The sequence below is a fragment of the Mytilus californianus genome, unplaced genomic scaffold (genome assembly GCF_021869535.1).
Source record: "Mytilus californianus isolate M0D057914Y unplaced genomic scaffold, xbMytCali1.0.p SCAF_22, whole genome shotgun sequence".
Classification (NCBI taxonomy): domain Eukaryota; kingdom Metazoa; phylum Mollusca; class Bivalvia; order Mytilida; family Mytilidae; genus Mytilus; species Mytilus californianus.
Genome location: NW_026262671.1, coordinates 5877880 through 5905783, shown reverse-complemented (window position 1 = coordinate 5905783; position 27904 = coordinate 5877880). Strand labels below are relative to the sequence as shown.

Genomic DNA, 27904 nt, shown 5'->3' with positions numbered 1-27904 from the left:
GGTCTTATGTTCAACTAAGTCCCCCCGCTGGCGGCCATCTTGGATGATGGACCGACTGCAAAGTAACAACACTTGGTCAACATCTCATAAGGAACATTCATGCCATGTTTGGTTCCATTCCATTTATTGGTTCTCTAAAAGAAGACATTTTTATGTATTTCCCAAAGGGTCCTATGTAAAACTAAGTCCCCCTCTGGCGGCCATCTTGGATGATGGATCCGCTACAAAGTAACAATACTTGGTCAGCATCTCATAAGGAAGATTCATGCCATGTTTGGTTTCATTCCATTTAGTGGTTCTATTAAAGAAGACATTTGTATGTATTTCCCATAGGTCCTATGTTAAACTAAGTCCCCTGCTGTCGGCCATCTTGGATAATGGACCGACTGCAAAGTAACAACACTTGGTCAGCACCTCATAAGGAACATTCATGCCATGTTTGGTTTCATTCCATTCAGTGGTTCTCTAAAAGAAGACATTTGTATGTATTTCCCATAGGTCCTATGTTAAACTAAGTCCCCTGCTGTTGGCCATCTTGGATGATGGACCAACTGCAAAGTGACAACACTTGGTCAAAACCTCATAAGGAACATTCATGCCATGTTTTGTTTCATTCCATTCAGTGATTCTCTAAAAGAAGTCATTTGTATGTATTTCCCAAAGGGTCCTATGTAAAACTAAGTCCCCCGCTGGCGGCCATCTTGGATGATGGATCCGCTACAAAGTAACAACACTTGGTCAGCATCTCATAAGGAACATTCATGCCATGTTTGGTTCCATTCCATTCAGTGGTTCTCTAAAAGAAGACATTTGTATGTATTTCCCATAGGTCCTATGTTAAACTAAGTCCCCTGCTGTCGGCCATCTTGGATGATGGACCAACTGCAAAGTAACAACACTTGGTCAAAACCTCATAAGGAACATTCATGCCATGTTTGGTTTCATTCCATTCAGTGGCTCTCTAAATGAAGACATTTGTATGTATATCCCATAGGGTCCTATGTTAAACTAAGTCCCCCGCTGGCGGCCATCTTGGATGATGGACCGACTGCAAAGTAACAACACTTGGTCAGCATCTCATAAGGAACATTCATGCCATGTTTGGTTCCATTCCATTCAGTGGTTCTCTAAAAGAAGACATTTTTATGTGTTTCCCATAGGGTCCCATGTTAAACTAAGTCCCCCGCTGGCGGCCATCTTGGATGATGGATCGGCTACAGAGTAACAACACTTGGTCAGCACCTCATAAGGAACATTCATGCCATGTTTGGTTTCATTCCATTCAGTGGTTCTCTAAAAGAAGACATTTGTATGTATTTCCCATAGGGTCCTATGTTAAACTAAGTTCCCCGATGGCGGCCATCTTGGATGATGGATCGGCTACAAAGTAACAACACATGGTCAGCACCTCATTAGGAACATTCATGCCATGTTTGGTTTTATTCCATTCAGTGGTTCTCTAAAAGGAGTCATTTGTATGCATTTCCCATAGGGTCCTATGTTAAACTAAGTCCCCCGCTGGCGGCCATCTTGGATGATGGATCGGCTACAAAGTAACAACACTTGGTCAGCACCTCATAAGGAACATTCATGCCATGTTTGGTTTCATTCCATTCAGTGGTTCTCTAAAAGAAGTCATTTGTATGCATTTCCCATAGGGTCCTATGTTAAACTAAGTCCCCCGCTGGCGGCCATCTTGGATGATGGATCGGCTACAAAGTAACAACACTTGGTGAGCACCTCATAAGGAACATTCATGCCATGTTTTGTTTCATTCCATTCAGTGGTTCTCTAAAAGAAGTCATTTGTATGCATTTCACATAGGGTCCTATGTTAAACTAAGTCCCCCGCTGGCGGCCATCTTGGATGATGGATCGGCTACAAAGTAGCAACACTTGGTCAGCACCTCATAAGGAACATTCATGCCATGTTTGGTTTCATTCCATTCAGTGGTTCTCTAAAAGAAGACATTTGTATGTATTTCCCATAGGTCCTATGTTAAACTAAGTCCCCTGCTGTCGGCCATCTTGGATGATGGACCAACTGCAAAGTAACAACACTTGGTCAAAACCTCATAAGGAACATTCATGCCATGTTTGGTTTCATTCCATTCAGTGGTTCTCTAAAAGAAGTCATTTGTATGCATTTCCCATAGGGTCCTATGTTAAACTAAGTCCCCCGCTGGCGGCCATCTTGGATGATGGATCGGCTACAAAGTAACAACACTTGGTAAGCACCTCATAAGGAACATTCATGCCATGTTTTGTTTCATTCCATTCAGTGGTTCTCTAAAAGAAATCATTTGTATGCATTTCCCATAGGGTCCTATGTTAAACTAAGTCCCCCGCTGGCGGCCATCTTGGATGATGGATCGGCTACAAAGTAACAACACTTGGTCAGCACCTCATAAGGAACATTCATGCCATGTTTGGTTTCATTCCATTCAGTGGTTCTTTAGAAGAAGTTCAAAATGTAAAAAGTTAATGCCGACGACGGACGACGGACGCCAAGTGATGAGAAAAGCTCACTTGGCCCTTCGGGCCAGGTGAGCTAAAAATGGGTGTCTTTCGCCTCATTTTTTCGTAAAATTTAATTGCAAAGTTCGTGCGACAAAAACATTACAATAATTGCCGGACCAATATTTGGTATGGATATGAAAATACGGACTGTCATACAGAAAACAGCCCATATTACATACATTACATAATCTTGATGTTCCTATAAACCCACTATGAAGGCTATTTTAATCTTCAGCTATCCAAAAATGAATTTTATTCTACACTAGCTATCATATTTGAAAAATCCACAGGGGCCAAAATGCGAAACTACACACCTAACTGTGGAGTGCTACCTTAGAGACTGGTTTCCGTACATTGCTTCCAATAGTACCAGTCCTTTATAAATAGAGTTTAAAAAAGACAACTCTTAAGATAAATAAGGGTGGTTTCTATCTTAATACCACAAAAGTTAAACTGTTCACGAAAAACGACGATTTAACAAATTCATCACTCAGAACGTATATAAAATTGAATTGAAAACGAGTCACGAAAAATGCACTTATCACGAGTCACGGACAATAAATCAATGCAAAAACGAATCATGGACAACAAATCAATGCAAAAACGAATCACGAAAAGCAAAATACCACAATCATGAAGGACGAAAATAACCCATTAGCCCCCCCATAACTCTTAAAAGGAGTGGACTGACGATTTCGACCTTGTAGACTTATTGGTAGAACATGCAGTAGTTTCAGAGAAGAATTTTGTAAAAAATAACAACGACGACGACGACAGACGCCAAGTAATGAGAAAAGCTCACTTGGTCCACACAATGATAGTTGAGAACCTTCTGTTCAATTTGTTATATAGTTTTGAGTAGAGGATTTTTAAAAAATCTAACAGACTACAGGGTTGCAATCAATATCGTAGCAGCTAGTATAGCCGCTATGTCTTAGATATCTAACTATGTTGAACAATATGCTACGAATCTAGCCTATCAAAGTGACATCTCGAGTAATAACCTCACGATTAATAACCTTTTCGACGCCATTTTCGATTCTCCAGATAGCATGAATTTTTTAGACTATCTAGATTTATTTAGCAGCTAGGCTAGCTACACGTTCAGTAGTCACAATCTATGTATTCCTACTTAGTAGCTACGATATTGAACGCAACCCAGGTGATGGAAATATATAAACCATGAAATGATTATCTCAAGTATTATCATCTTATTAATGAACCCATGAGGATTTGTATTAAAATTTTAGAATATATGTTTTATCAAAAATTAATGCACATTTGTCCTCCGCAAATAATAAGACAATAGGAATTATAATTATGTACTACTTGTACTTGGAAAAATTTAAACAATATTTAGATAAATAGTTTGATGATTTTTTTGGCATAAAAAAAGCCCTTGTCATCACTTTAGGACACATCCAAATGTTTCTGTTTTATACCTTCAAACAACAGCAATGGCTACCATTCAACAGATTCTTATTACCCAGTACAAACTTGTTTCTGCTATGTTTACCATTCAACAGATCCTGATTACCCCGTAAATACCTGTTTACCACTGACCTGATCCTAATTATCCAGTACATACCTGTGTCTGCTATGTTTACAATTGAACAGATCCTAATCATCCAGTACATACCTGTTTACCATACGACAGTCCCTAATTACCCAGTACATACCTGTTTACCATTCAACAGATCCTAATTACCCAGTACATACCTGTTTACCATCCAACAGATGCTAATTACCCAGTACATACCTGTTTGCCATTCAACAGACCCAAATACCCAGTACTTACCTGTTTACCATTCAACAGATCCTAATTACCCAGTGCTTACCTGTTTACCATTCAACAGATCCTAATTACCCAATACATACCTGGTAACCATTCAGCAGATCCCAATTACCCAGTACATACCTGTTTCTGCTATTTTGACTCTTCTTACCTGCAAAAAATAATTAATACCGAGTGAGATCAAAAGTACATCAGGACAGTTAAAGTAGTGGTCATGTTATCCTGCTCTACAAAACATGTACTCAGGTTTTGGTCACGTTAAGTTTATAAAGAAGGCATTTTCCTAAAACACCTATTTACTGTAAATTCAGAAATTATTGCGATGTTTTTATTATTGTGAAAAATGCAGTAGGGTCATAATCGCAATAATTTAAACTCGCATTTTGAAATTTTTGATATGAATTTAACAGGATTTTCTCAATATCGCAAAAATTAAAATCTAAAGAGACAAAATCGCAATAATGAATGCACGCAATAATTTCTGAATTTACAGTAATTAATAATAAACTGTTTACACAGAGATATGTCCTGCCTGTCGGCATAAAATTCAGAAATACCTATTTAACTTATAACAAGCATTCTGAGAGTATTGCATGGCAATATATAGTCCCCTACCGGTTAAAAATTCATTGTACTGAAACAAAATGCTAACTTGATCTATAACTTGTCATGATGTAAACTTTATATAAAATAACAAATCAATATCTTCAAGTATGACGGAAAAAATTGTGGAAAACTGATTATTTGCATGAATTTTCAAAGTCCAAGGACCATAACTCTGCAAAATAATCATCTGAACCGAACAAAATTGAACCTTGATCTGTAACTTATCATGGTTAAAACTATATACCAAATATCAAATCAATATCTTCAAGCATAAGAGAAAACTAGAGGCTCTCAAGAGCCTGTGTCGCTCACCTGACTCTACTTTGGTTTTAGAAATCATTTAAAGATAGATAAAAATCATAACAGATACCCAAATAATGATTGAGGACAAATTTGGTTTAATATTGGTCCCATTATTTAATAAAATATCCTGATGGCCATCTTAAACAGTAAATCGGCAACAAAGTAGCAACACTTGGTCAGCACCTCATAAGGAACATTCATGCCATGTTTGTTTTCATTCCATTCAATGGTACTCTAAAAGAAGACATTTGTATGTATTTCCCATAGGGTCCTATGTTAAACTAAGTGACCCCCCCCCCGGTGGCCATCTTGGATGATGGACCGACTGCAAAGTAACAACACTTGGTCAGCACCTCATAAGGAACATTCATGCCATGTTTGGTTTCATTCCATTCAGTGGTTCTCTAAAAGAAGACATTTGTATGTATTTCCCATAAGGTCCTATGTTAAACTAAGTCCCCCGCTGGTGGCCATCTTGGATAATGGATTGGCTGCAAAGAAACAACACTTGGTCAACACCTCATAAGGAACATTCATGCCATGATTGGTTCCATTCCATTCAGTGGTTCTCCAAAAGAAGACATTTGTTTGTATTTCCCATAGGGTCCTATGTTAAACTAAGTCCCCCACTGGCAGCCATCTTGGATAATGGATTAACTGCAAAGTAATAAAACTTGGTCAACACCTCATAAGGAACATTCATGCCATGTTTGGTTTCATTCCATTCAGTGGTTCTCCAAAAGAAGACATTTGTATGTATTTCCCTTAGGGTCCTATGTTAAACTAAGTCCCCCGCTGGCAGCCATCTTGGATGATGGATTGACTGCAAAGTAACAAAACTTGGTCAACACCTCATAAGGAACATTCATGCCATGTTTGGTTTCATTCCATTCAGTGGTTCTCTAAAAGAAGACATTTGTATGTATTGTCAATAGGGTCCTATGTTAAACTAAGTCCCCCGCTGGCGGCCATCGTGGATGATGGACCGACTGAATAGTAACAACACTTGGTCAGCACCTAATAAGGAACATTCATGCCATGTTTTGTTTCATTCCATTCAGAGGTTCTCTAAAAGAAGACATTTGTATGTATTTCCAATTGGTCCTATATTAAACTTAGAGCCCCGCTGGCGGCCATTTTTTATGATGGATCGACTGAAAAGTAACAACACTTGGTCAGCACCTCATAAGGAACATTCATGCCATGATTGGTTCCATTCCATTCAGTGGTTCTCCAAATGAAGACATTTGTATGTATTTCCCATAGGGTCCTATGTTAAACTAAGTCCCCCGCTGGCAGTCATCTTGGATGATGGATTGACTGCAAAGTAACAACACTTGGTCAACACCTCATAAGGAATATTCATGCCATGTTTGGTTTCATTCCATTCAGTGATTCTCTAAAAGAAGACATTTGTATGTATTGTCCAAAGGGTCCTATGTTAAACTAAGTCCCCTGCTGGCGGCCAGCTTGGATGATGGACCGACTGCAAAGTAACAACACTTGGTCAGCACTTCATAAGGAACATTCATGCCATGTTTTGTTTCATTCCATTCAGTGGTTCTCTAAAAGAAGACATTTGTATGTATTTCCCATAGGGTCCTATGTTAAACTTAGTCCCCTGCTGGCAGCCATCTTGGATGATGGATTGACTGCAAAGTAACAACACTTGGTCAGCACCTCATAAGGAACATTCATGCCATGTTTTGTTTCATTCCATTGAGAGGTTCTCTAAAAGAAGACATTTGTATGTATTTCCCATAGGGTCCTATGTTAAAATAGTCCCCCGCTGGCGGCCATCTTGGATGATGGATCGACTACAAAGTAACAACACTTGGTCAGCACCTCATAAGCAACATTCATGCCATGTTTGGTTTCATTCCATTCAGTAGTTCTCTAGAAGAAGTTCAAAATGTAAAGAGTTAATGACGACGACGGACGACGATGGATGACGAACGCCAATTGATGAGAAAAGCTCACTAGGTGAGCTAAAAAGTGGGGAAAACTGATTACTTGCAAAAATTGTCGAAGTCCAAGGACCATAACTCTGCACAAAATCATCAGACCGAAACAAAATTCAAACTTTATCTGTAACTGGTCATGATAAAACTATATACCAAATATCAAATCAATATCTTCAAGCATGAAGAAAAAAAGTTTGGAAAACTGATTTGCCTGACTGATGGATGGACGGAGTGCAAACCTAAAGTCCCCTTCCACTTCGTCGGTAGGGGACTAAAAATTACAGTGGAATACATATATTCCCCTTTTCCCACATCAATTGAGGGACATGAAAATAACCTTAACCTTCAATAGAACAAAGGTTAAGATAAGTCTTTGTCCTAGGGTACTCTCTCAGAAAGTAACAAAATTAACATTGAAGTTTATTTCACTACTTATTAATTACAAAGATAGTTATGTATAGTCAAGTTCTCAATGAAAAAAAAAAACAAAAAAAAAACTAACCACCAAAAAAAATACAGACTGAGTCGTTCACCTGGATCCATGTGTATTTTCAACCATGCCCACTCTGCAAGACTAGACTAAATAATTTATCACTTAGATTTCTTTTTTTTTAAATTTTAGATGATCATTTCTTCTGTTTTCAGTTTAACCCTATAGCTATCTACTAGAGTTGTTGCCCAAAATACAAAATAAATCTTATTCAATGGCAATAACTTTTATACGAAGTGGACTTATTGTCTTATTTGTAGATCTATTCCTGCTGGATATGTTTGTCTTTGTAGATCTATTCCTGCTGGATATGTTTGCTAGTCTTCTATCAGGAGACAAATGAAAATTTCGATCATCTTGACGTTTATGTAGATCTTGTCTTGCCCATTCGACATTTCTCTCTATTTTTTATGGTTTTCAAGATAATATGCAACAAAAGACTGTCAGAGTGACAGCAAAGTGGATTTTTTAACATTGATTTTTGTCCTGGCATTTTTCAAAATCCCAAGGACCATAACTCCTGAACAGTAAAAGTGAAAATCACCAATAGTGCACTTGACCTCCATTTTGTAACATCAGTAACTACATATTAAAATTTGAAAAGCTTTGGTTGAACGGTTCATGAGTTAAAGCACGGACACAACTGGATACACCATTTTACGTCTTTCAAGAACCATAACTCCTGAACTGTGAAAGTGAAAATCGTCAATATCGAACTTGACCTCCATTGTGTCATCAGTAACAACATTAAAATTTGAAAAGCTTTGGATGAACCGTAAATGCAATGATACTGTTTGGCAGCCCAGTCCGGATGACCACTCAACCGCCCACCGTACATCCCCAAATCAATAACCTATTTTTCCTTCGCAAATCCGCTTAAAAATAAAAAGAATTAGTAATTCAAATTCAATAACTCCTACATAGAGACTTCTGACAGTTTTGGTGTACATAACTAGAGGCTCTCAAGAGCCTGTGTCGCTCACCTGATTCTACTTTGGTTTTGGAAATCATGTAAGAATAGATTAAAATCATAACAGATACCCTAATAATGAGTGAGGCCAAATTTGGTTTAATATTGGTCCTGTAATTTAATAAAAAATCCTGGTGGCCATCTTGAACAGTAAATCGGCAACAAAGTAGCAACACTTAATCAGCACCTCATAAGAAACATTTATGCCATGTTTTGGTTTCATTCCATTCAGTGCACCTCTAGAAGAAGCATTTGTATGTATTTCCCATAGGGTCTTATGTTAAAGGAAGTCCCCCCATTGGCGGCCATCATGGATGAAGGATCAGCTTCAAAGTAACAAAACTAAGTCAGCACCTCATAAGGAACATTCATGCCATGTTTGTTTTCAATCCATTCAGTATGTGGTTCTCTAAAAGAAGTCATTTGTATGTATTGTCCATAGGGTCCTTTGTTAAACATTGCCCCCATCTGGCAGCCATCATGGATGAAGGATCAGCTTCAAAGTAACAACACTTGGTCAGCACCTCAAAAGGAACATGCATGCCATGTTTGGTTTCATTCCATTCAATGGTTCTCTAAAAGAAAACATTTGTACGTATTTCTCATAGGGTCCTATGTTTAACTAAGTCCTCCGCTGGCGGCCATCTTAGATTATGGATCTGCTTCATAGTAACAACACTTGGTCAGCACCTCATAAGGAACATTCATGCCATGTTTGGTTTCATTGCATTTAGTGGTTCTCTAAAAGAAGACATTTTTATGTATTTCCCATAGGGTCCTATGTTAAACTAAGTCCCCCGCTGGCTGCCATCTTGGATGATGGATCAGCTTCAAAGTAACAACACTTGGTCAGCACCTCATAAGGAACATTCTTGCCATGTTTGGTTTCATTCCATTCAGTGGTTCTCTAAAAGAAGACGTTTGTATGTATTTCCCATAGGGTCCCATGTTAAACTAAGTCCCCCGCTGGCGGCCATCTTAGATTATGGATCGGCTTCAAAGTAACAACACTCGGTCAACACCTCATAAGGAACATTCATGCCATGTTTGGTTTCATTCCATTCAGTGGTTCTCTAAAAGAAGACATTTGTATGTATTTCTCATAGGGTCCCATGTTAAACTAAGTCCCCTGCAGGCGGCCATCTTGGATTATGGATCGCCTCAAAGTAACAACACTCGGTCAGCACCTCATAAGGAACATTCATGCCATGTTTGGTTTCATTCCATTCAGTGGTTCTCTAAAAGAAGACATTTGTATGTATTTCCTATAGGGTCCAATGTTAAACTAAGTCCCCTGCTGGCGGCCATCTTGGATTATGGATCAGCTTCATAGTAACAACACTTGGTCAGCACCTCATAAGGAACATTCATGCCATGTTTGGTTTCATTCCATTCAGTGGTTCTCTAAAAGAAGACATTTGTATGTATTTCCCATAGGGTCCCATGTTAAACTAAGTCCCCTGCAGGCGGCCATCTTGGATTATGGATTGCCTCAAAGTAACAACACTCGGTCAGCACCTCATAAGGAACATTCATGCCATGTTTGGTTTCATTCCATTCAGTGGTTCTCTAAAAGAAGACATTTGTATGTATTTCCTATAGGGTCCAATGTTAAACTAAGTCCCCTGCTGGCGGCCATCTTGGATTATGGATCAGCTTCATAGTAACAACACTTGGTCAGCACCTCATAAGGAACATTCATGCCATGTTTGGTTTCATTCCATTCAGCGGTTCTCTAAAAGAAGACATTTGAATGTATTTCCCATAGGGTCCCATGTTAAACTAAGTCCCCCGCTGGCGGCCATCTTGGATTAGGGATCAGCTTCAAAGTAACAACACTTGGTCAGCACCTCATAAGGAACATTCATACCATGTTTGGTTTCATTCCATTCAGTGGTTCTCTAAAAGAAGACATTTGTATGTATTTCCCATAGGGTCCTATGTTAAACTAAGTCCCCAGCTGGCGGCCACCTTGGATTATGGATCGGCTTCAAATTAACAACACTCGGTCAGCACCTCATAAGAAACATTCATGCCATGTTTGGTTTCATTCCATTCAGTGGTTCTCTAAAAGAAGACATTTGTATGTATTTCCCATAGGGTCCCATGTTAAACTAAGTCCCCCGCTGGCGGCCATCTTGGATTATGGATCGGCTTCAAAGTAACAACACTTGGTCAGCACCTCATAAGGAACATTCATGCCATGTTTGGTTTCATTCCATTCAGTGGTTCTCTAAAAGAAGACATTTGTATGTATTTCCCATAGGGTCCTATGTTAAACTAAGTCCCCAGCTTGCGGCCATCTTGGATTATGGATCGGCTTCAAAGTAACAACACTCGGTCAGCACCTCATAAGAAACATTCATGCCATGTTTGGTTTCATTCCATTCAGTGGTTTTCTAAAAGAAGACATTTGTATGTATTTTCCATAGGGTCCCATGTTAAACTAAGTCCCCCGCTGGCGGCCATCTTGGATGATGGATCCGCTACAAAGTAACAGCACTTGGTCAGCACCTCATAAGGAACATTCATGCCATGTTTGGTTTCATTCCATTCAGTGGTTCTCTAGAAGAAGTTCAAAATGTAAAAAGTTAACGCCGACGACGGACGACGCTGGACGACAAGTGATGAGAAAAGCTCACTTGGCCCTTTGGGCCAGGTGAACTAAAAAGTAGAAATTAAATATTCTTAATTTTTTGTTCAGTCAGATTTTCTTTTTCTAAAGTGGTTTTCAAGATCTTTACCATAGGACATGGGGTTGTCAACTAAAACCAAAGTTTTTGACCTTGACCTTTGACATAGGAAGTTGTACATACATTATGACACACCCTCTGGTGGTGGTTAATATACATGTCAAGTATAAACTTTGAAATCATAACGGTTCTCAAGATATAGAGCGGACACGATCTTTACCATAGGACATGGGGTTGTCAACTAAAACAGAGAGTTTTTGACCTTGACCTTTGACATATGAAGTTGTACATACATTATGACACACCCTCTGGTGTTGGTTAATATACATGTCAAGTATAAACGTTGAAATCATAACGGTTCTCTAGATATAGAGCGGACACAATTTGTTAAGGACAGACGGACGGACAGACTGATCACTATAGGGTGTCCGCCTTTCGGCGAGGCCCTAGTTATATACCAATGTATTAGGTATAAAGTAATTTTATTTTTATGAATAATGTATGATTTGATAACCAATGTTTTTAAATTGCAGCTGATGACCAATAGGGATAATATATTATTCTAATATTTCAGTTATATATTGCTATTTTTATACCCCTTTATGCACCAAGAAATACTTCATAAAGTATGTCAATGAGCTCATTGATTATATGAAAGTTGAACTTGTCAATATCATGATCAGTGAACTTCAGAGAACTTTCTGATATGGACAATCTAAACTTGACCATTCCAAAAGAAAATGTATATATAGTAATGTTTTATTTACAGGAATCAGTTATTCAATTGTTTTCACAATAGATTGTAATGTTTTATTGACAGAAATCAGTATTTTAATTGTTGCCTCATGATATGTGTATAATATTTTGGATTTTTTTTTCATAATACATTTTGTATTTTAACTGAAGATTGCAGGAGCAATCTTGGCGACGAGGAAAAGGGTATAACCAGTATATTTTAGATGCTAAATAACTTTAACTTATACTGAAATATTAGAATCATTAGAATTCCACATTTTAACATGCTGGCATCTAGAATATACTGGTTATAGTACCATAAAAATAAGACGAAGGTCAGATTTACTGTTGGAAAATAAAATCATGAAATCGTCAAAATCAAAAGGAGCTTTCTTACGTCAAATTAAATGTTGTACTAAAATTTCATCAGAATAAGTTAAAGCAAATTTGAGCTATTTTACTAAGTTTCAACATACAAATGCACAAATGGACGGACTAGCAGACTTCAATATACCAAATATGTGCAGTCTTAGATGAGAGTAAAAAAGTTACTTGAAAAATATGGAGTTTTTAAAATGAAAATAAGGTAAAGGACAAGAAGACATATGCCAGACAGAAACTTCAGAACATAAGGCATGTGTATACAGGATATGAAGTATCCAGGCCTTCAGTAGTTGTTGTTTGTTGATGTGGTTCATAAGTGTTTCTCTTTTCTCGTTTTTCATATAGATTAGACCGTTGGTTTTCCAGTTTGAATTGTTTTACACTAGTCATTTTTGGGGCCCTTTATAGCTTACTGTTCGGTGTGAACCAAGGCTCCCTGTTGAAGGCCATACTTTGACCTATAATGGTTTTTCTTTTACAAATTGTGACTTGGAAGGAGAGTTGTCCCATACCACATCTTCTTATATCTACTTAAACCTTCTTATACATACTGCTTCATTGACAGAGCTGATGCTGACTTCACTGGATAGGCATCACTATGCCTTTCATTCTGTGACATTTGTATCAAGTGAGACAAAAAAAAACAAGGAAATCTTAAGACAAACTTTTACAAAACTGACAAACATCTATATAGTATTAAAGTCAATTCGTTCTAAGTTAGGAAATGTTTTTTTTGATTTTCGGATTATTAAACAAGTCAAGTAATGTTTCCATAACCATGATTACACAACTAAACAAGAAATGATTGTAACAGGATGCTGTTACGAAGTCTCCCAAACGAAGCTCCCATAATTCGTAATTCCCAGGGTCGCCTGACATTGGGCAAAGTCCAGTGAAAATTGGTTTGGTCCAGTAAAGTTATATGCATTAAGGATGCCTGGGGACTAACCCTGTATATCATTCAAATCATCTTGGCATGACAAACCAGAATATATATGGTTTAGGGGTGGGGATCTCAACCATTTACAAGATACTAGAACATTGGGGGTGGGGGGAACCCCTGGGGACTGACCCTATACGTCATTCAAATGTTCGAGACATGACGAACAGGAATATATATGGTATAGGGGTGGGGATCTCCACCATTTACAAGATAATTGAACTTTCTCAAATGGCAGGGGTCGGGACGACCCCTGGGGACTAACCCTGTATATCTTTCAAACCATCTTTGCATGACAAACCAGAATATATATGGTTTAGGGGTGGGGATCTTGACCACTTACAAGATATTAGAACATTCTCAAAAGGCAGGGGGTCGGGATGACCCCTGGGGACTAACCCTGTATATCATTCAAACCATCTTCGCATGACAAACCATAATATATATGGTTTGGGGATGGGGATCTTGACCACTTACAAGATATTAGAACTTTCTTAAATTGCAGGGGGTGGGGGTGACCCCTGGGGACTAACCCTGTATTTCATTTGATGTGCTTTATCATGACAAACCAGAATATATATGGTTTAGGGGTGGGGATCTCGACCATTTACAAGATATTAGAACTTTCTCAAATGGCAGGGGTCATCGCAGGGGGTCGGGATGACCCCTGGGGACTAACCCTGTATATCATTCAAACCATCTTTGCATGACAAACCAGAATATATATATGGTTTAGGGGTGGGGATCTCGACCACTTACAAGATATTAGAACTTTCTTAAATGGCAGGGGGTGGGGGTGACGCCTGGGGACTAACCCTGTATTTCATTTGATGTGCTTTAACATGACAAACAAGAATATATATGGTTTAGGGGTGGGGATCTTGACCACTTACAAGATATTAGACCTTTCTCAAATGGCAGGGGGTCGGGATGACCCCTGGGGACTAACCCTGTATATCATTCAAACCATCTTAGCATGACAAAACAGAATATATATGGTTTAGGGGTGGGGATCTTGACCACTTACAAGATATTAGAACTTTCTTAAATGGCAGGGGGTGGGGGTGACCCCTGGGGACTAACCCTGTATTTCATTTAATGTGCTTTATCATTTAGAACATTTTCCAGTAAAAAGATTGTGTCTATCACAAACGGTTTTCAATTTATAATCATTTGAAAATTTTAAAAAATAAAATCCCATAGGGTTCTATAGTAAAACACTCCTTTCTTTTTGCCCCTCAAAGTACCCCTTTATAAACCCCATTGCACAAACAAAACCCTGATTGCACCACTAGACATGTTAGTCTAACATATTGTGAAACTCTTAAGTTAATCTGACAAGTGGTTTTGGAGAACAGGTGCTGACAAGTTCAAATTTAAAAGCAGGGGAAGAGGAGGAAGAAGAAGAAGAAGAATAACTAGATTTGCCATTGCAAGCAATAGCTGATGTCACCCTTCCCCCATTGCTACTAGATTGCAGCCAGTTTTAAAATTTTAAACAGTTAATGCACATATACTGATGGCTATACATCTTTCCGTAATTTTATTAGAACATTTAGCGGATTTACAAATTTTACGCATAATTTTTCCTTTTTTGCCTCGTTTCCATGGTAACGGCAGCCATTTTGGAAATTCCAACACCAATTGCCGCTTCCATACATGACAATCAACATTACTGTGAAGTTTCATTAAGTTTGAAGCATTCTGAAATTTTTGCTCCTGTATCCATGGTAACATAGTAGTTCCAATGATTGTCAAAATCATTCAAAACCTGTATATAATGGACAACTATATTGTATAAAAATTTGATGATTTTAAGTTAAAGCATACCAAAATTATTCACCAAACCCTGAAGTTTTTGGAGCATTTTGACCTTTTTGCATTGTTTCCATGGTAACAGCAGCCATTTTGGAAATTCTAACTCCAAATGCCACATCTTCCAATGTTGCTCATCGTTACTGTGAAGTTTCATTAAGTTTGGACCAATTTGATATTTTTGAAATTTTTGGTGTAGTTTCCATGGCAACATTGTAGTTCCAATGATTGCCAAAATCATCCAACACCAGTATATAGTGGGCACCTACATTGTATTAAAATATAATGATTCTAAGTTTAAGCATATCCAAATAGTTCACCAAAACCAAAAACTAGATTTTTTCACATTTGTTCTGTTTCCATGGTAACGGCAGCCATTTTTTATGTTCTTAAGACCTACTGCAACTCGAAATTTTGTGTTCCTCATTATAGTAGACAATCATTAAGATTGGATCCATTGGCTCCAAAAAAACTGCCGGACAAAAATCATTGAAAGAATAATAATAATAACAAAGAAACAGAGGAAAAGTAATGTCACCCGACATTGTCGATCGGGTGACATAATAATAATAATAATAATAAGAACTGAGCAAAACCAATAAGTCTTCCCAAACTTTGTTTGGGAGACTTAATAAAAGAAGAATGTGTAGGAGGACACTAATGCCCCGGCTCAAGCTTTACAATTTCAAAAGTTAAAAAGAGGCATAACTCTAGAACGGTAAATTATATGACACACAACCCAAATTCCAACTATGTCTGCTAGTTTTGGTTCTTAGCATTGTGTATGAGTTTCATAAAATCTGGATGAGAAAAACTTAAGTTAGAGTGCGGAAACAAAATATTTTGCAATTTTCTAATTTATAAATGGACATAACTTTAGAACGGTAAGTTACACAATGCCCAAATTTTAACTCTGTCTAAAAGTTGTTGTTCTTAGCATTGTGTATGAGTTTCAAAACAAAATTTGTATGAGTAAAACTTAAGTTAGAGTGTGAAACCAAAAAATTGCAATTTTCCAAGATATAAGGGTGCATAAATTTCGTACGGTAAGTGCCCATGCAAATTCAAACTCTGTCTGCGAATTTTGGTTCTTAGCACTGTGAACGAGTTTCATTAAATTTAAGAAGAACAGATGGAAGTATGGACATATGGAAAGTCAAGGGTGGCACTAAATGCCTACGGCGTGGGGATATCAAAAGGATTTTGTAACCTAAAACATTTTCTAAAAGTAAAGCTAATTTTTTTATCTTTATAAAATGTTTGACAATCTTACTTGGCACAAAGCATGTGTTGATATATCCATTTTGCTCAGAGCTTCTGCCAAGGCTTTGAAATTGCACTCATGTTTTATCTCTTTCCATTTTGCTAATACCAAAAAACTTGCAACCTCTGTATCTGTTGGATAATTTTTTTTTATCTTTTCTGATTTCTCAAACATATCTAGATGTACTACTAATTCATCCATTTGGCTTGGAGAACAGTTGTTTGAAAAACGCAACAATTCAATATCACTTGGTCTGTTGTTCAAAGCATCATCACTAAGACCTGAAAATGAAAATTGTTATCATGTTTATTTTATTTTCATTACAGGAAGCCGAATCCAAAAAGAACTTTTCCAAGATTCCCAAATTTGGACTGATTGTGTTAAGTTTGGAAAAAACATTGCCAGACATAAAACATTTAATACATTGTTTTAGTTAGTCCTATAAAAGAATTGAAAGTATATAAAATTAGGAGATAACTGTATTGTATTTTAAGCTCCAATGGCATCAATTGGTGATTTGGTGGTTGCAAATTAAGTTTACTGGTGACACGTTAGCTAAGCCAGTAAACAGGTATTTGCGACCATCAAATCACCAATTGATGCCGTCGGAGCTTAAAACACAATATTGTTATCTCCATAATTCTAATGAAGCTGACAGAAAACAACTTTAAAACATACATTTGAAATCTGTCATGCGTCATCTGCGCTTGCGTGTATGTTTTCATAGCATCAATTGTGAATTGATGCCATGAAAATTGGTGACGTTATCCAATCAAAATCAATGTTACAAACGATGTTGCATTAGAATAAGTTTTGTTTATCAAATGTTTTGTGTATTTAATTTAGTGGCATTATTTGTCTAGCTACAAAATTTCAGGTCTTATGACTTATGACCTAGATGAAAATGAGTTATTGCATACAGGTTTAATCAAAAAGAAAACATGATGGAATTGATTGACTTGCGAAAACATTTATTCATAAAGTTACATATAAGATATCAGCTTCTTGTCTATTTTCAATATTATATTTGTTCATTATTTCAACAAGATTGCACATGCTGAGATATCTCGCCTTTAAGATATCAAAAAAGATAAAACCAAGACAGCTTTGTTTTTTTTAAATTTCATAACGTTCATTCTTTTTTTGTTTTGAGAAATAAAGAACAAAAAGATGCAAGTCTACATAGACCACCACACGTGGGAATCATATAAATAAATGCTTAGAAAAAAACAGAAACTGTTATCACAGAGATATGTCTCGCCTTTTTGTAATTTTGATAATGGAAATGTTGAAATTAAAATAGCAATACTTTAACATATAAGTTATGCAAATATTCAAAGTCGATGAACCATGACTGAAGGTACATGGCTAAAAAATCTCCTTGAAAATGAGATGTGCCAATGCTAACACAACTGCATATCAAATACCATTGACTTATAATAAGTTGTTCCCTTTAAACAAACCTAAACACAAACATTTACTTGTAAACTATGTAAAAGTTTCAAAGTCAATGAACCATGATGAGGGGGTGGGCTATATAATCTCCATGGAAACGATACTTGCAAATGCCAATAAATTTGCATATAAAATATCACTGACTTAACATTAGCAGTTCATCTTAAACTGATCTAATCACAAACTAATACATGTAAACTAAGCAAAAGTTTCAAAGTCAATAGACCATGACTGAGGGGAAGGGGCCAAATATTCTCCATGGAAATGAGATGTGCTAATGCTTATACAACTGAATACCAATTAACATTGGCCTACCACTAATGGTTCCCCTTGAACTGACCTAATCACAAACTAATACATGTAAACTAAGCAAAATTTTCAAAGTCAATAGACCATGACTAAGGGGGTGGAGCCAAATAATCTCCATGGAAATGAGATATGCCAATGCTTATACAACTCCATAACAAATATCATTGACCTACCACTTGTGGTTCACCATAAACTAGACCTAATCACAAACTAATACATTGTTGCCGCCGCCGCCGCCGGAAACAGCATACTGTAAATTCAGAAATTATTGCATGCATTTATTATTGCGATTTTGTCATTTAAGACTTAAATACGATTTTAATATTTGCGATATTGAGACAAATCCTGTTTAATTCATATAAAAAATTTCAAAATGCGAGTTTAAATTATTGCGACTATAATCCTGTCGCATTTTTCGCCATATTTAAAACATCGCAATAATTTCTGAATGTACAGTACCTGTGTCTCGCTTTTTGACTCTGTCAAGGCAACACAAAAATTGTATAAGGAAAATCGTATAAGGGTTCCCTGTCCCCATCTTACCTGTGCGGTTCTACATTACTTCTGAAAAACAATCTTGTACCATCTTACCTTAAACATTGCTAAGGAGAAGGTAAAAAGTAAAAAACTGATATTTTAAAAGAAGTCAACTTGAGATAATTTGAAAAAAAAATATGCAGTAACATTTATACAGAAATATTGGATTGGTAGTCCTTGGTTGCATAATTACATGCAATTCACAATAAGATTGTATACATAATTGTTGTGCTTAGCATACCCCCACTTGTAATTCAAAGTATTAGAAGACATAAATTAAGTGTCTAACAGACCCCAAAAAAAGCTGTGCAATGAGCACATGCTATGCCCGTCTCTCTTTTAGCTTGTCTTTATGCTTTAAATGAATCTATATGTATATGATCAACTAGAAATATTGTGAGCACTGCTCAAATTGACCCCCCGCCAAAAAAAAAAAAAGACATGCACACAAAGTGGTACCTATTGACAAAAATTATACATGATATATGAATAATTTGTGGCCATGATTTTTGAACGAATAAAATTCTAGAACTGTCCAAAGTGTGAAAAATGGACAGTTTTTGACGACTCTTTAAAGAATAAAGTTCCATAACTCTGCAATATCATTTCAGAAATTTATAAAAAAAAACAAGAGAGCTTATTTTAATAGATATAAACAAGTCCCCAAAGTTTCACGAATCTGCTCAGTGTTATTGAGTTATTGCCAAAAAACTGGAAAATCTCCACTATTTTTATGAATAAAAGTCTCAATACTTCAAAAAGTCGGATGATGGTACACTTTCTCTTAGACAAACGTTTCAACAGAGAATAAAATATTTACAAATTTTACAAAAACATACACTTTAGCCTATGATAGTTTAAAACCCATAGAAAACTTACCTGGACAATTCTCCTCACATTGTTCCTTCTTCTGTAGAAATAAAATATATACAAATTAAAAAAACATTAGTTTACAGAGCAATTGAAGGTCTTTCCACAATTTTTTTTTTTTTATGTCTTGGCTGCTTTTAGTGTTAAGTGTAATGTTGACTTGCTAAGTCCAGTAGTTGTCGTCTGTTTATGTAGTTCATACGTGTTTCTCGTTTCTTGTTTTTATATATATTAGACCGTTGTTTTTTCCGTTTGAATGGTTTTACACTAGTAATTTTTTTGGGCTCTTTATAGCTTGCTGTTCGGTGTGAGCCAATGCTCCGTGTTGAAGGCCGTACCTTGACCTATAATGGTTTACTTTTATAAATTGTAACTTGGATGGAGAGTTGTCTCATTGGCACTGATACCACATCTTCCTATATCTATGTAAAACAAGAGGATCTCAAGAGCCTGAATCGCTCACCTGTAATTTTTTGCTTAAATCTTTCATCAACGATTATTTCTGCTTTTTAGTATATATTAATGAGTGGCTTAAAAATTCCATTGAGATGTTCTTTGTATCTGTCATATTTTCCCCAAAAGCAAAGAAATACATTTTACCCGTAGTGGCTATGTTTCTTGACGTACAAGAAAATAAAATACAAAATTTAGACTAGATACTCTGAAACTCATTCAGCTCAAGTTTGGCTGAAATTGATTCAGCAGTTTCAAAGGAGAAGATTTTTTTAAGTTAGAAAACATGATAAACAAATTGTGTAAAATTGTCCTCAAAGGGCAATAGTCCTTAAGGGGTCAATTGTCAATTTTGGTCATATAAACTTATTGTAGATCTTACTTTGCTGAACATATTTGCTGTTTACAGTTTATATTTATCATTAATACTATTCAAGATAATAACCAAAAACTGCAAAATTTCCTTAAAATTACCAATTGAGTGGCAGCAACCCAACAATGGGTTATTAGATTCATCTGAAAATTTCAAGGCGGATAGAACTTCACCTAATGTTTACCTCATGTCATATTTGTTCTATCTCCTTTGGTTTTTAGATATAAGCCAAAAACTGCATTTTAATCCTATGTTCTATTTTTAGCCATGGTGGCCATGTTATTTTGATGAAACAGAAAATAAAACACAATCTTTATTCTAGATACCCTAAGGATCATTCATCTTCAGTTTGGTTGGAATTGGTTCAGTGGTTTCAGAGGAGAAGATTTTTTAAAGTTACAAAACATGATAAACAAATTGTGTTAAATTGTCCTTAAAGGGCAATAACTCTTTAAGGGGTCAATTGACAATTTTGGTCATATTAAACTTATTTGTAGATCTTACTTTGCTGAACATATTTGCTATTTACAGTTTATCTTTATCATTAATACTATTCAAGATAATAACCAAAAACTGCAAAATTTCCTTAAAATTATCAATTTAGTGGCAGCAACCCAACAATGGGTTATTAGATTCATCTGAAAATTTCAGGGCTGATAGAACTTCACCTAATGAACACTTTTACCTCCTCAGATTTGTTCTAACTTCTTTGGTTTTTTAGATATAAGCCAAAAAATGCATTTTATCCCTATGTTCTATTTTTAGCCATGGCGGCCATGTTTTTGACGAAACAGAAAATAAAACACAAACTTTATTCTAACCCGAATAATTCAGTCGTTATATTCCACTGCTCTACGATGGCTACATTAACGCCTGAAGGCCTTGTCAATAAAAAATCGTCAAATAATCATTCGGAATTAGCTCGGGATTTACCTATCTCGATAACATTGAGCTATTAGCTGATTGGCTCTCTCACCCAGAGGGCACCAATCAAAATCCTCGATTCGTGACGCGTTTTTATTGTATAAAGAATTCAGGCCCTCGCAAGTGGGAGAGTCGATCACGGGGTGGGACTGAATTATTCGGGTTAACTTTATTCTAGATACCCTAAGGATCATTCAGCTTAAGTTTGGTTGGAATTGGTTCAGTAGTTTCAGAGAAGAAGATTTTTTTTAAAGTTTGAAAACATGATAAACAAATTGTGTAAAATTGTCCTTAAAGGGCAATAACTCTTTAAGGGGTCAATTGACAATTTTGGTCATTTTAAACTTATTTGTAGATCTTACTTTGCTGAACATATTAGCTGTTTACAGTTTATCTTTATCATTAATACTTTCCAAGATAATAACCAAAAACTGCAAAATTTCCTTAAAATTACCAATTCAGTGGCAGCAACCCAACAATGGGTTATCAGATTCATCTGAAATTTTCAGGGCTGATAGAACTTTACCTTATGAACACTTTTATCCCGTGTCAGATTTGCTCTTACTGCTTTGGTTTTTGAGATATAAGCCAAAAACTGCATTTTACCCCTATGTTCTATTTTTAGCCATGGCGGCCATTTTTTTGACAAAACAGAAAATAAAAAACAAACTTTATTCTAGATACCCTAAGGATCATTCAGTTTAAGTTTAGTTGGAATTGATTCAGTGGTTTCAGAGAAGATGTTTGAAATAGTTTACACCAGATGGACGACGACGACGGACCCCAAGTGATGGCTAAAGCTCAACATTCCTTCGGAATGGTGAGCTAAAAAGAGGGGCGAAAGATACCAGAGTGACAGCCAAAGTGAATCCTTTTATCTTCATCTTGTTTATAATTTTAAAAAAAAACTTTTTTATATGCTATTTCGCAAGCTTACAGATTAGTTTCTTTTCAAGTTTCATTAGAATTCAAGAACATATACAAATTAAACATGTCAAAAAGTCTAAAAAATTGAGAAATTACATATACCTTACAATAATTTCATACATTTAATATAATGGCCCCATCACTTATTGAATCTGATAAATAGACCAAACCACAATAACTTAACATTAACCAATGATTGAACCATAAACATCAGGTCAAGGTCAAATAAAAACTGCCAGTCAGACATCTACACCTTACACTTAATCCATACACCAAATTTAGTTGATATATTGTTTATAGTATCTGAGATACCAACATCACCATGAGAACTTAACCTTGATCACTGATCCATTAAATGAGGTTGAGGTAGAAAGAAGCCTGTATGACGGATATAAGAACTCTGCAAGTATCCCATATACTAAATATAGTTACCCTTTAAATAACTTAAAGTGAAAATGTCATATGACAAAAGCTAAACATTTTTATCAAGCAGTTGCTGAACCATGAAAATGAACTCGACAATAGACATATGACTAACAGAAATTTTGGAACATATGGCATCTGCATTGTTCTATTTCGTTTTATCTTTTGATGTGTAATTTGCCTTCTGACTATACCATATCATATTATATACCTTATCTTGGTTCCAAACAGTGTAGTTTCCTGCTCTATGTGTTAGGTTATGCTCGTCACAAACCCATTCATTTGTCTGCAAAGCTTCTTCTTCACTGATGAAGCATTTTAACTTGGAACATGAATATTCAATATGGAAAGGTAATTGTTGGCTGCGTTTTTCATGGATCGTGGACTGATAAAAGTCTGAAATTCTTTCCATTGTAATAACCAAGCATTCCTTAACTCCAGTGGCTATATCTGGTACTATAAGTCCAGCAGAGGTTTTATGGACTACATATAGAATAATCTTGTTGCCTTCAACGCATACTACAATATCATGTGCCTTGTCAAATGATACTACAATAAATCCTGAAAAGAGGAGCTTTCTCCCTTCATACTGCTTCAAAGTCCACATGCTCAGACATGCACTGATCAGACGATTGGGCAAAGCTGGTGGTATGACAGTCCCTTTAAAAACAAACGCTAAACATATTGCTCTCCCAGGTGTACATTCTTTGTCCATGAAGCTGGTGGTATTTCTTTCTGTGACCATACAGGGAACAAAGAAGTTCTCTACTGGTAACCGACTTCCTGTCGCTGTATCATACCTACGTTGCTCTGCAAGAATGTCTAAATGAATGAGGATGTTGAATATAAACTCCCTGTATGGAAGGATTGCCCGGAAGTCCTTTTGTTCCCAAATGTTGTACAGGTCTCCTCTGCATATTATCCCACTGTCTGACATTCTCCTGAAAATTTCCTGCATTCTTCTTTTCTTTGGCCAAAATAATTTGTCTGAAAAAGATAATAGACAGAGGTAAAATACTTTCTGGGGATATTAACATGAACTTTTTGTACCATTTTCATTACTGATTGTTTCAAGTGATACATAATTCTACTGGACTTACAAATAATACTACTACCTGCATCCTGTTCACAAAATAAGTTTAAGGACATGAACTATAAATAACTAATTTATATACTGCGAATGTGCTATTTAGGCATCAAATTGTATTGATTGTAAATTCATTTGTGATATACAGTCTTTAACCATATCGCCTTGTCTATTACATTGACAATGTGTTTCCGTAGAGTTTAATTTATGACGGCAACACAATACAGGCTCACAGAATGTGTATGTCATCCACCTCAAATTAAAACAAGAGCGCACACGCTGAAATGTCTCGCCTTCTTTACTAACCATTGATATTATGTTGATAGTCCTAAATATAAAGCTTTACTACAACTATCAACCTTACAATCATTCAATACACTAAATATAGTTGACCTATTGCTTATAGTTTCTAAGAAACAGACTTAACCAAGAAAACTAAACATTGACCAATGAACCATGAAAATGAGGTCAAGGTCAGATGAACCATGCCAGGCAGACATGTACACCTTACAAACAACCTATGCATTAAATATAGTTGACCTATTGCTTATAGTATCTAAGAAACAAACTTAACCATGAAAACTTAACATTGACCAATGAACCAACAAAATGAGGTCAAGGTCAGATGATACCTGCCAGACAGACATATACAGCTTACAATCCTTCTATACAAAAAATATAGTTGACTTATTGCTTAAAGTTTAAGAAAAACAGACCAAAACACAAAAACTTAACACTGAGCAATGAACCGTGAAAAGGTCAAATAAAGCCTGCAAGACTGACATGTGCATCATAAAATATTTCCATACACCAAATATAGTTGACCTATTGCATAGTATTAGAAAAATAGACCAAAACTCAAAAACTTAACTTTGACCACTGAACAATGAAAATGAGGTTACGGTCAGATGACACCTGCCAGTTGGACATGTACACCTTACAATCCTTCCATACACCAAATATACTAGACCTATTGCTTATAGTACCTGAGATATGGACTTAACCACGAAAACTTAACCTTATTCACTGATCCATGAAATGAGATCGAGGTCAAGTGAAAACTGTCTGACGGGCATGAGGACCTTGCAAAGTATGCACATAACGAATATAGTTATCCTATTATTCATAATAAGAGAGAAATTAACATTACAAAAAATCTTTTTCAAGTAGTCACTGAACCATGAAAATGAGGTCAAGGACAATGGACATGTGACAGACGGAAACTTCGTAACATAAGGCATCTTTATGCAAAGTATGAAGCATCCAGGTCTTCCACCTTCTAAAATATAAAGCTTTTATGCAAAGTATGAAGCATCCAGGTCTTCCACCTTCTAAAATATAAAGCTTTTATGCAAAGTATGAAGCATCCAGGTCTTCCACCTTCTAAAATATAAAGCTTTTATGCAAAGTATGAAGCATCCAGGTCTTCCACCTTCTAAAATATAAAGCTTTTAAGAAGTTAGTTAACGCCGCCAATGGATCACTATTCCTATGTCAAGCTTTCTGCTCGACAAAAATGATGGTTTTTAACCAAAATATTTCATTTGAAGCAGTTGTAAGAGTTATAGTTTAAGAGCAATAACCACATCTGTCTTGAAATATAATTTTTTTTTGTACTCCGCTAAAAACAGGATAGAAATGTTTGGCAACCTCTGAAACTGAAAATGCAGGTCATTTATAACGCGTACAAACTATTTCCAGTTGATTTTTTTATAATATATACTATAACATATACCAATAATTTCCTACAATTATTCACTACTGTATTTGTTCATTATATAAATATTCATCATTAATTATTGCGAACCATTCATACAGATTCATGCATCTCCTATTGGTCAATCTATTAAAACTTTTGTCAGTTCTATTGTCCTATTGAATAATTACAATAGCTATTGTTCTCTGTGTTGTTTTTTCACTAATATCCTTAAATTTCTTCTAAGAGAAATCCATCACTCATTGATTACTTTACCTGAGAAAGAGAAAGGTGAATACCAATACAATAACGGTCAGAAATATGGTTGAAAACAGGTCATTTTCTGAATTCGTGGGTTAGTTGATCACACGTAGGGTATTAAAAAAATCCAAGGTCAGAGGGGAATTAACGGGTTTGACCCGCAAAATAGGGGTAAGTTGACAGGTATGATAATTGTATATATAATGGTCAACTTGGGAAAATCTTTCTTTACAGTTTAAATCTTTTTAAATTGTTGATAGCATTGATGAAAAATTGTCAAATAATGAAATAATGTGTTCGTGAGTCATTTGGATTGAAATTAATACAATACTAAGCAGGGTTTGACATTAACTTTTGAACAACTTGCCCAATTGCATGTGACCATCACTTCAAACTGCTAATAGACTGAAAAGACCATATTTTGTGCTTGACCAGAAAGGTCAAGCACAGATTTTACTTGACAAAGACTCAACATAATCTCAACAGTACTTAACTGTACTCGACTTTGGTCTCGACTTGACTCAATAAGTCTAATTAAATATTTGATAATTTTGGTAAAGTCTGAATATGGTCTCGACCAGTCTCGACCTGTCTTGTCTCAGTCTTGACCTTTAAATTTCTAGACTTGTCTGAATCAGCCCACTTATGTCAATTATATATTGACCATACAAAATTCCAGGTTATTTGGTAGTCAAATATAAGGACTTAATTATAATTTTCATAAAACCATACAGCTATCTCAATTATATATTGATCTTACAGAATGCCAGGTTGTTTGGTAGTTTGGTTTATTTCTGTCAAATTCTATGATTTAATTTGTAGGTAAAAAAAGCTGGAATTTTCAGCTCGTAGTAAATTCAGATAGTCACCTATAAACATTTCTATAACTTTTGCAAATCAACTTGAATTTTCATCAAAATCTACATCTAAAATTCCAGGTTATTTGGTAGTCAAATATAAGGATTTAATTATAATTTTTTTTATAAAACTATACAGCTATCTCAATTATATATTGATCTTACAGGATGCCAGGTTGTTTGGTAGTTTGGTGTATTGCTGTGAACTTAAAGGATTAAATTAATAGGTAAAAAAAGCTAAAATTTTCAGTTTGGACTAAATTCAGATTGATATCTATAAAATTAATCTTTAAATTTGACAGCAAAAGAACAAACTACCAAATAACCTGTTTTTCACTTGTCCTGGCAAATAAGACAGCCGTTAATGTCAAACCATGCTTAGCTGTAATTCTACGACTGAAAAAACATTGCAATCAGGATTATGTGGCTAATGGCTAAAAATTGTCATTCTGAGAAAAAAGCAATCAAAATATCCAATTTTTGGAAATTTCAAATTTCATTTGACCATATATCGGAGTATCATTTAAGTCATTTCAATATAGAAATGGAAAAGGACTTGCAAACATGACAATTTAAGGACTCTTTGCTTAAATCAAAATATTTTATCTTAACAAAATCTATTTCATGATTTAATATATCATTTAAAAGATTTCACATATGCTGACATTATGCAAAGTATAATTTTATTGGTCTTCTCTCTTTTTACATTTATGATGTCACAAATGACAACAATGGTAAAAATTAATGACATCTTGCCAAATAGGATTTTTAGATAATTTTTCCATTATTAAGTACATGTCACAAAGGATCTCATAACCCCCATAATAAGTATTGACATAAATACCTGTCACAAAGGATCTCATAACCTCCATAATAAGTACTGACATAAATACCTGTCACAAAGGATCTCATAACCTCCATAATAAGTATTGACATAAATACCTGTCACAAAGGATCTCATAACCTCCATAATAAGTATTGATATAGATACCTGTCACAATGGATCTCATAACCTCCATAATAAGTATTGATATAGATACCTGTCACAAAGGATCTCATAACCTCCATAATAAGTATTGACATAAACATCTGTCACAAAGGATTTCATAACCTCCATAATAAGTATTGATATATATACCTGTCACAAAGGATTTCATAACCTCCATAATAAGTATTGATATAAATATCTGTCACAAAGGATTTCATATCCTCCATAATAAGTATTGACATATATACCTGTCACAAAGGACCTCA

General features: G+C 35.7%; 1 protein-coding gene and 1 long non-coding RNA gene across 24 annotated transcripts in view; one reads left to right on the top strand and one right to left on the bottom strand.

Annotated features, from left to right (window-relative positions):
* LOC127732177 (uncharacterized) overlaps positions 1-27904 on the bottom strand; it is a 145865-nt gene that overhangs the window by 10011 nt on the left and 107950 nt on the right. For 7 of the 19 annotated variants that reach the window (XM_052241246.1, XM_052241247.1, XM_052241240.1 and 4 more), the window contains 4 exons: positions 22961-23736; positions 19659-19689; positions 16488-16759; positions 4438-4465 (listed from right to left, as the gene is read on the bottom strand). In XM_052241246.1, the coding sequence (XP_052097206.1) occupies positions 4438-4465; positions 16488-16759; positions 19659-19689; positions 22961-23736 (1107 nt within the window). Of the gene's footprint in view, positions 1-2858; positions 4466-16487; positions 16760-19658; positions 19690-22960; positions 23737-27494; positions 27517-27543; positions 27566-27592; positions 27615-27690; positions 27713-27904 lie in introns of those variants that run through there. The other 12 variants (XM_052241241.1, XM_052241242.1, XM_052241243.1 and 9 more) reach the window with 12 other exon arrangements.
* On the top strand, positions 351-7670 carry LOC127732181 (uncharacterized). Of its 5 annotated transcripts, XR_007996119.1 has the most exons (4): positions 354-498; positions 995-2117; positions 6287-6451; positions 6950-7670. It is a non-coding gene; the product is annotated as an uncharacterized LOC127732181 (long non-coding RNA). The 5 variants fall into 5 exon arrangements; XR_007996117.1 differs by lacking the exon at positions 6287-6451 and having other exon boundaries at positions 351-498; positions 1493-2283; positions 6950-7668; XR_007996118.1 differs by lacking the exon at positions 6287-6451 and having other exon boundaries at positions 6950-7667.